A 10742-nucleotide genomic window follows, 5' to 3' on the forward strand; every position below is an offset into this window, starting at 1 on the left:
CACTGGCCTCTGTTTCTTCTTCTTGATTCTGGAAGACAAATATATAGTAAGTTTCTTTTTATTGGGTGTGTGTTATGATACCGATTGGCTGGCGAACAAAACTAAAACCGGACAGACGAGAAAAAAAGCGTAGCCTGATTTTTGTTTGGACTAGAGTAGTTTTGGACTAATGTAACGTAACAGTTGGACTAATGTAAAGTTGCATAATGTATACTCAAGACATCAAATAAGCAACAACAAAAACAGATACGAAAACGAGTTGAATAATACAAGCTGTAAAAGAGTCATCTCATTAGGTCCACGTATTTAAGAACGTAGTGCTTACGGTGTAGTGAGCACATGCAAGTACAGTCAAACCTGTATTAGCGGCCACCTTTGCATAACGGCCACCTGCCCATAGTGGCCACTTTTTGTCGGTCCCTTGGATTCGTAATGATTAAGAAATAGGCTTAGCGGCCACCTGTCCAACGCGGCCACGGCCACACGATTTCTGGTCCCGCAGGTACAAAAACACTGCCGATAACGGCCACGCGGACCGCTGATCTATGTTTCGGCACGCGATCGGCTATATACAGCTGCCGTATGGTCACCCTACGCCGGATTTAAAACCTCTTTGATTTATTTTCAAAACAAAACTTCGTAAACTGGCGCTACCCATACCCGCCGACAAACAAGTTCATATAAGGTCAATAGACGACACCAATATTACTGAGGTAAATTGCGTTAAAGATACGTTCTAATACACTACCGCTTAGGTTAATTTTCATCACAAAAACTTTCTGACTGAATTGTTACAAAGACAAAATAATACTAACTTCAGGCTATGGTGGATTTTTCTTACATTTATTAAGAGATAAGTCTAAAATGACGAGACTTTTCTTGTGAGTACCACATTAGCATAATGGGCAAACCTGACGTGTGAACGCGGGAGGGAACACACGGACGGCGAAGTATCAAAGGATACAAGACGAAAGATCAAAGAAATATGATGACGATACCGGTCTCTTCAGACAATATAAACTGTAGAACATTTAAAACTTTTTATAGCTTTTATTTTCTTAATACATATAGTGTAAAAATCATTGCAGTACATGTACAGTACTGTATTATGTGAATAAAGATCAGTGGGTACTAAAACCATGTGTAACTTATTGCTTGTGGTCAATTAATTAGCATATTCTCTATAGGGACCACCTCTCTATAGTGGCCAATTTTGACCAGTCCCTTGAGTGGCCGCTATAGACAGGTTTGACTGTAGTCTTGGTATATAGGACATAGTAGAAAGGACATGTAATTCCTACCTCTTGCAGTGGTTTTCCTTGTTTGTAGTTGTAGCCTTTGTCTTCTGTCGCTTGGGCGCCGGTGCAGAAGGAGTGAGGTCGAAGGAAGGAGTAAGTAACGAACTGAGGTTAACTGGTTGCAGGGTGGTAAGGGGACTTTGATCGAAAGACGGCGGAGTTAGAGAAAGGGAAGAAGAAGAAGAAGAAATACTAGTAGACGAAGAGGAGTCTATGAGAGAGAAATTCTCCTCCGGAACCGGCGTCGACTGCGACCTTAGCTGCGGGACGGCTTCGGAAGGGCCGGTGGCGCTGACGATGGGGCTGACGACGGGGCTCCTGGCGGTGGGGAGGCTGGTGGGGGTACCGTGGAAGGTGCTCGGGTCCTCGCCGGCGTGTAGCAACATGGCTACCAAGACCTTCCTCAAGTCGGGCGTCTTGAGGCTGTTAATCTTGTCTGGCCAGGCCACATCTGCCGGCCAGAACTTCGGGCGGGATGACGATTTCCCGTACCCCTGCTTTTCGTCCGGCCTCAGTGCATTGAGCCACCGAGGGATGAGCCTCCTCGTTCCCTACTGATGCCACCGGCGCCGACGGACGCTGCAGCGAGGTGAACACATCGACGACCTCGCTGCCCTGGGACTCTGAAAGAGTAGATGGCAGATGGGTTAGATTTATCACATAAAAGAACATATACATTGATCGAATGGCAAAACTCGGTTTGCTGACGCTGCTCAATCTAATAAAAAGTAAGGACCATACCCGGAAGTTGAGCCAGGAACACTATACCGACTCATTAACTCTGCGCTCCCCGCGAGCGGACGGGAAAATTAACACAACCGTCAGTAAATTCTGAAATGGAGTATTTTATAATTTACAAAGAAAAAGATAATTCGTCCCAGGGAATCCCATGGATTGACGTGGTATTTCCGAAAAATCCCCGAAGAATTCGTCAAAGCTCTTCATTAAAGTTACATGACAGCCAGGCGGAACAATATGATACGTATTGTTTGTTTCGATCGCTTGGCTAGAGCCTATGCAGCTAAATTCCATCTGAATTTGCCGAGACTTTCCGATATGATGTTGTATGAATAATATTGAGTGATGCTTATTCGGGAGTTTTCTTGGCTGAGTGTCAAATGAAATCTGTAGTTTTCGTTGTCCTTCACGTTACCCCAACATTGCAACCAACAGAACGTTATAATCTGTCCTGGGTCATAATTCGGCAGCAACTACTTCTAGCCATGCCGCTATTCCAAACGTCGGAATCACGGTACATTGGTGATTTAATAGACATTCATAAGTAAATTGATACAAATTTGAAAACTGAGACATGTTTGAAAACAAATGGATCATGAATGTTAAGCCCTTTTTTCCAAATTCTCTGATCGTGTCTCCCCAGACATGAACATGTTGGAGATAGAACGCATCATATGGAGTTTATTCAAATCAACAGATCGACATGGATTTGCATGATATGGAGAACATCAATACACATTCCAGATGTTTTGTTAAACGTTGACAGGGTGCACAGTTAAAACGTTGAACGCCAGATTTAACCGGTTGCTTTCTGAGCGTTAGACAGGTAATACTTGTATCAAACCAACCGTAAATGAATTCTGAAACTGAGTATTTTACAATGTTAAAAAGGTGACTCCTCCCAGGGAATCCCACGGATTGAAGTGGTACTTCGGATAAATCCCCGAACAATTTGTCAAGGCTCTTATGTTAAGTGACACAACAGCCAGATGGAGAGAACTACATGCGTATTTTTTGTTACGATCGCTTGGCTAGAGCCTACATATTAAGACGCTATTAAAATTCCATCTGAATTTCCCGACACCTTCCGCTAAGATTTTGTAATAGAATTAAGTAATGGTTATTCCTATATTCGGGAGTTTTCTTGGTTGGATGTGAAATGAAAACTGTAGCCATCGTTGTATTTCCCTTGCCAACATTTACCCCCGACGTTGCAGCCAACAGGTTATCATCTGTCGTTTTTCCCAAGAAATGTAACCTTATTAGTGTTATCGACGTAAGTTACAACTTATCACATTGTTACACCGTATCTATTGACTTGGTTTCTCAGATTATCTACAGAAAATGTAACACGATCTTACCTTTTTATGTCTCCATTAAGTCCATTCTGTATTTTGGAAATAGTCTCCAATCAGGTCGCATAAACACTCCTAGGCCGGTTCCACTCCTCTGCCAGCTTTTGATACTATCTTATGCTACCGTAGGATCTCCTTGGACATTATCTTGGAAAATCGAACTACCGAAATGCTGCGTACGTTCGATCGATAAGTCAACAATCTTCCAAGTTTCCACCTTAAAAATGAAGTAAACACAAAGTAGCATGGCGAAGTTAGGGTACAGTGGCGAACTTGGGATAATCCATTATACATTTCAACCATATTTTTTTTCTTTGCAAAATATAAATATCACACTAACTTTTGTGTGGACTGAAAGCAATGAAATCATTTCTTTTAGCAGGGATTATGATGAAATCCGTCCATCAATTTTGCCACAGTGCGATACCAAGGTGATAAAAAAAGAAACTTGGCGATACTAATAGATTCATTATTACATGTATTATAGTATACCACACACCCCTCAAAATAAATAGTATCACCCAGACCGAGATGCTTTGCGCTTGTTGGTTGCCTAGGTAACACGTAGGTTAGCAGCGCGCATGCGTGCATATTTTGTTTAGCCGCGTCATTCGAACAGCAATCGTGTTTACAGTCGGGCCGTTTCTTTCAGCTCTTTATTTACAGCCTGCGTCACTACTTGTTTAGATTCAGCGAGTCAGCCTTTGGGAAGCTGTGGTTTAGTCACACATAGTACAAGGTATGAATTCTGTTTTGTAATGTTTATCATTTATTTTCAGCTACGTACGCCGTAAATAGATTGGTTAGATATAGTAGAAAATGTTACGGTGTCGGCGGAGCATTTCCTCGTATCGCTCGTAAGTTTACTACTCGCTCCTCCAAAGTACCAAACTAAATCATCAGTTTTCGTTGTAAGTTCTTTGTAAATAAGTAATCATCTACTACTAGCTTTGTATCGCTGCGTCAAAAATGTTTGTTTACACAAAATATGTTGTTTACGCTGTGCAAATGCTGGGCTCTGTAATGAGGTAACGCACGTCGTGCGACTTTCGGTTATAATGAGGAATTGTACGCCCGACCTCGCAAAGCATTGTGCGTTGCAAAATAGCGGCTATGATGTTCCAATCTTCCGCTGTAAACTCCTGTTTTTTAAAAGGAAATTTAGGCATTTCAAGTCCGACGTTTGTGACACGTTACTCATCGTATCAATGCGCTCCGTTTTACGCCACCGCTTTCCGCTTCTTGTGTACATGGATTACGTGCCAATTCGGGTTGCTTTGAGGTCATGCACGTGTCTGTTGACTACGCGAGGTACCTCGGCACGCGCAATGTCCGCCGCTATGCCCGTCGCTTTTGCGCCCACGAAAACGCGTGTCCGTTCTGTGCACAAGCGTGCGAAGTCAGCACGGGGCGAGGTAATGCACGCGTTCGGAGTTTGCGTGAAGTTGCTCAAAACTCGTCAATCGGCACGAAACGTGTTATTCTTCAAGCGACGCTATCTTTACACGCGTGCGGTTACCGTCACGCGACAGTAACTCCGCACCCGTGCAAAGATAGCGGCGTTTGAGAAATGGCACGTTTCGTGTGGAATGACGTGTTTTGAGGAACTTCACGTCGTGTTGTTCCTCGTTTCGGGTACCCAAAACATAGCTCAAAATTGTCATACACATTTAAACAATTACATTAAGATTTTCTCAACCCCAGACTGGTCTATAACTTGAACAACGTTGCAAAATCTGAACTTAATGATATTTGAAACTGATGAAAAAATATTTCTGTTAGCTTAAGTAACAGATCTAACGTTAACAACAAAAACTAACAACATGGGCCCCAAAACAATGAGTGGGCCAGAGACATGCCCTGATTAAACCACATTTCTATAAATCTTGGATACAAACGTCCTTACCTGTTGTTGTTTCTTGTATTCTCCTAACCTGACATAGGCCATGAACAGGTGGGACAGGAACTCTTCACTCTGCGGGACTTTCTTCACAGCATTTTCATAGATCCTGGCAACAAGATCCCCTAAAATAGATCACTGTAGTAAGTACAAGACTAGTTCTTTTACACCTGTCAGGAAAATGACTAAATTTGTACTGCCAAAGAACAGTTACTTTACTTAAGCAACTGCATATGATTTGGGAAATGGTTAGACGTTTCAGATAGTATCTCACTATCTGCTATCTTTCGTCAGTGACACTGAAGTGATCTGGAAGAAACTGGTCTTTTATATCCTAACTATGAATGAGGACAATTTTAGATGTCCAATAGGAAACTTTGTAAGACAAAGTCATGCTGAAGACAATTTGGATACCAATAGAAAACAAAGGTAAGGCAAAGTCACCGTTAATGAGTCAATTAGCTCCACTTGTTTTAGTTACAGTAGCTAAATGTTGGAACCAAAAATTGTCTAGACTAGAGTGTCTTGTACAAGCTTTCCACACTTCTCCCCTCCTCCTGTACCTGTTTTTGTATTATGTTTATTGTTCATTCAGGCATCTTATTATTACCTCTTTCCATTTCTCTATAACAGATGGTGAGTGCCTGCAGAGTTGCTTCCTCTATTGGCTCTTCTGATGCAACTTCCGCTGCCAACAGTAGAGCCTCCTGTCGCCTGCTGCTTCTCAGCAGTGCAATGGCTTTCAGGGCCTGTGGACGATACAATTATGATGGTCATGAACATGTATATGGTACATCGTACAGGTGCAAAACTGTATTTTCTTCTTGGACCAGTTTGAAATATCAAGACCTGCAAAAATCAGCGGACCAATGAACGGTTTATATCAGCAGGCATCCAAACATTTTTGTCCAAGAAATAAAAAGAGCAAAGCAGACTTTATAGTCATTTTCACCAAGTTTCTACAGTGAAACTAACAGAGGCAGTTAGCCTTCTTTACATGAAGATAGGATTTTAAACCCCAGTGGGAGTCGGATACTTCTACAAACAGATTCCTATGCAGCTAAATGGGTGAAAGAGGTAGGTAAAACAAGCATACAAACCTTGGCACATATCAGGTCCTTCTGCTTCCTCAGTACTTTATCCGCTTCCTGTATTGCTTTCTTGTTATTATTGGCATCTAGGGCATCTTGAAGGCAACAGAAACATCACAGAAAATGTTATATAAAACATCCTCTGCCCTCTATCTTCATGACCTAATCATCATCATATTGAAATTACTGTTGATTAAGCAGAACAATGAAATAAATATAGAATGCATTAATGAACACAGTACTAGACTAGTGTATTCTGTATCACCTGAAGTCCCAGAACAACTGCAGGTGAGATCGCTCGAGGGTCGGGGTGGGACCGAGGGTGATGTGTATTACACACATCCAGTGTATTTTTCTCATACAAGCCTTACAAAATACTTAGTTCAACTAAATCTCATGTTGTAACCGTGGCATTTGGTGACACTGGTAATCTCCAACAATAGTTACAAAAACAAAGGAAGCTTGAGTTTCACCAAATAACGGTAACTTTTGTAAATTCTATGCAAATGAGGTAACGGAGGGCATCGTAACTTTGGACATAAATTTACGAGTTCGACATCAAAATTTGCAGCAGTGTCATACTCATAGATCAGTTGTCTGAAAACAGTTGCATTTAGACTAATTATAAATGAGAGGTGGTGTTGGGGAATTTTCCGTTAAGGAGTTAACTTTACATCGGGGCTCGGCCATGCACGAATGAGGAATGAATGATGCACGATTGATACCATGAATCTCAGCCAGTAAAAGCAGAAAAATGTTGTTATGAATATAATGTTCCATATTGGTTAATTCTAAATAGGGTTACCGTAACTTCAGCATACAAATAACTCTGTCCATCTTTGACTTTTTGGAACGATTTTGAGAAAACAGAAGAAAGAATTTTCTGTCAACTAACTTCAGCTTCCCTCTGCAGGGCTCGAAATACTTTTTTCTGCATACTGGTGCAGGTAACATTAAAAATTACCTGCAACAGACAGATTTTACTTGCACCACTTTGAATTTAGAAAGTATGGATTATACTGAAATTGTTCAGGAACCATTGTAATTTTTTTTCTTTTATACTTTATACCTGTGGTAATAGTCAATGCAGCTAATAACAATCCATATTCACCTACATCATAGGACATTTATGTATAAAACCTAGTACATGGACCAGTGCAGGTTAGGTGCACGTAGACATCAGAAATGCCTGCACAGCTCCAACTTAGTCCAAGAGTCCAACTTTACCTGCACTAACCTGAATATTCAGATGGTATTTCGAGCCCTGCTCTGGTACATATTTTTTGACTGTGCATAAGTCTCTGCTGATGCGAGGATTGATGTAACTTACTAACTGTTACATTTCAACAAGTCATGTCAACGTTGATGATCTGTCGCTTCGTATGACAATGAGTGTCAATACTTAAGTATGAATGAGTACTCAAGTATGAATGCACAAAATGCCGCAAATTTGTTACAAGAACGTTGAAAAGATTCCCAAAAGTCTTGCATGGTAATGCCAGAAAGTGATATGATGACCTCTGCAGTCTGATCGGCACTGCATATGCAGCACATCCCTTGTTATTCCTGTCACTTCAGTGCAAAGTCATGATATATTTTGAACCACATTCTCGATTCTTAAAGAGTCTGCTAGCCGTTTAAAGGGATAGAATGTAAAAAATAAAGTCACTGTTTTCGGTCATTTTTTTCTACATGATTATGACTTGTCTACCTTATTACATCGCATGTCGAAGATGTCCTCTTAGCCCTTGCTAGCGGCTGGCTGGCAGAAACGATTGGTAAAAAGGTTAAACTTGGCTGTAAACTCGCTGGAAGAAATATGTCTGACTTGACGGTAGCTCTCGGCCGAAGCTGCCGTGATTAGCCCGGGGTATACGTAGTCATGTGACGGTGAGAGGTGAAATTCCCCGCTACCTCGCAAGACCACCATAATTAACTTCATTTCTTCACGATTCTATTCAGAACTGTTGACGAAAACTAACATGCCTCACTTCTGCATAATGAGACAATTAAAAGTTCTTCCAAAGTTATGGGTATGAGCTATGACAAATACAGCACCTTTCAAAATATGACTCCATTCATGATTTACTCACATGTCACAAGTGTGATATAAAAATTATACCCTTCCGTCGTACCTTCGAAAACAAACTAAAAGCACAAGGCTGAACTCCAGGATACTGTGGCAAATCAAGGATGTTATGTGGGGCCCAGGCACTAGAAAGAGTACAGCGTAGAGCGGCAAGAGTGACCGTCAACGATTTCCGCAGGACCAGTAGCAGGGCTCGAATACTGTTTTCTGCATACCTGCACCAGACAAATTGTACCTGCACCACTCTGAATTTATGAAGTATGGATCATAGTAAATTGTTCAGGAATCATTGGCATTTTTTATTATATACTTTATAGCTGGTAAAGTCAATGCAGCTAATAACAATCCATATACAACTACATATGACATTATTGTATAAAACCCAGTATACAGTCCAGTGCAGGTAAGGTGCAGGTAGACAACAGAAATACCTGCACTAACCTGCATAATTATGTAGGTGGTATTTCAAGCCCTGAGTAGTGTATCTGAAATGCTCACAAGCCTACAATGGCCACTCCTCGCTGAAAGAAGGAGAGACGCACGTCTAATCACTTTCTATAAAATTATGAATGGCATCACAAACATATCTCCAACCCAGTATATCTTAAACCAGCCCAACGCAGAACCAGAGGAAGCCACATGCTTAAATATCAGCAAGTTACATCCAAAAGGGACTGCTTCAGATTTTCCTTTTTCCCTCGCTTGCCCTAATCCGCACGCCATCCGCCCCCCTCCCCCAGCGATGCCCCAGCTGGTAGTTAGTGGGTAGCAAAAAAGAAGAAGATTGTAATCAAGGAGGTTATACCCTAACAGGGCTCGAAATACTGTAACAGTGGTGTTTAAGTACTGCCTATCGTCCTTGCCCAACGGCACTAGTGCTTTTGTGGCGACGGTGATAGCGTTCGTGATTTGTGATCTGCCGACCCCGGTTCGATTCCGGGTAGGGGGCATGTTGTTTCTTTCTGTTCTTACTCGCCCCTCTGGTTGTTTCACTGGTTCCCGTGCCGACCCTGTGAGTAACAGGCTAGCGGATGTGCCACACAGGGATGTCGAACTCGGAGATTCGAGGACGAATCTTGAAGAAAAGGGGGAGTAGTGTAACAGTGGTGTTTAAGTACTGCCTATCGTCCTTGCCCAACGGCACTAGTGCTTTTGTGGCGACGGTGATAGCGTTCGTGATTTGTGATCTGCCGACCCCGGTTCGATTCCGGGTAGGGGGCATGTTGTTTCTTTCTGTTCTTACTCGCCCCTCTGGTTGTTTCAATACCACCAGCATATGCTTAATGCACTAATAAATTGGAGCTATGCAGGTATTTCTGGTGTCTATCTGCATCGAACCTGCACTGGTCCACATACTGGGTTTTAGTAGAGTATATATATACATAAATATTCTATGGTGTAGGTGCATGTGGATGGTTATTACTAGTAGTTACATTGACTGTTACCACCTACATTGTACTAACTTAAAAAGTATAAAACAATTTCAGTATGATCCATACTTCCTAAATTCAGAGTGGTGCGGGTAAATTTTGTCTGGTGCAGATAATTTTCAACGCTGCCTGCACTAGTGCAGGTATGCAGAAAAAGTATTTCGAGCCCTGTGTACTGTACTCTACTCTATACTATAGACAAAATCTTTTGTATGTATCTTACAGTTCTAACGTTACCTTTGAAATTACATTTGGAACTTATCTGACAACAAAACTAGGTACTGCCCCACGACCTTGTGATGTTGCACATAGTGCCCGTGTGACTAGAGTGTTGTTCAGTGCCTGATTGTGGCAGGATTTACCGTATATCGGCCGCAGTCTTCTCTCGCTCACATCCACATGGCCGCGGCCCGCCATCTTGGAGCGCTCTGTGAGTGTGAACAGACTTCTGGGGAGGGGGGCAGAAGTCCGCTACACGGAACCTGACATCAGGTTCTGTGTTTTTGGGCCGGAACGATTAACACCGTCTCTATGCTGTTACCACAATCCACTTCTTAGCGGCAGAAGGCCAGGGGACGCTCAGAATTTCATTTCAAAACCTTTTTCCCTTTGCAGCATGACCTGTTCTTCTCCGCACAAGCGGCAGGTGTCGCTGAAACGGACCTGATCAGACCCGGAAGTGACCACAGGGTCAGGTCAGGTCAGGGGTCCGTGCCTAATTTACATATATGGGAACATTACAAGCACCCATCTAACCGTGTGAGAGGTTCGTCGAGTGGCGATTAGTCCATGTGGCTGCTGCCTGTGACGGGAAACAGAAAATATGGAGATAGAAGCAGGT

The 10742-nt window shown here is 42.3% G+C and overlaps 1 protein-coding gene across 1 annotated transcript in view; it reads right to left on the reverse strand.

The window, feature by feature from the left end:
* LOC118425439 (N-alpha-acetyltransferase 25, NatB auxiliary subunit-like) overlaps positions 1-10602 on the reverse strand; it is a 34275-nt gene extending 23673 nt beyond the window's left edge. The window contains exons 1-4 of the mRNA XM_035834255.1: positions 10264-10602; positions 6392-6477; positions 5902-6040; positions 5298-5416 (exon numbers count right to left, since the gene is read on the reverse strand). Coding sequence (XP_035690148.1) covers positions 5298-5416; positions 5902-6040; positions 6392-6477; positions 10264-10318 — 399 coding nt within the window. The 5' untranslated portion in view covers positions 10319-10602. The remainder of the gene's footprint in view (positions 1-5297; positions 5417-5901; positions 6041-6391; positions 6478-10263) is intronic.
* Between the last annotated feature and the right edge of the window lie 140 nt (positions 10603-10742).

The sequence above is a fragment of the Branchiostoma floridae genome, chromosome 11 (assembly GCF_000003815.2).
Source record: "Branchiostoma floridae strain S238N-H82 chromosome 11, Bfl_VNyyK, whole genome shotgun sequence".
NCBI lineage: Eukaryota > Metazoa > Chordata > Leptocardii > Amphioxiformes > Branchiostomatidae > Branchiostoma > Branchiostoma floridae.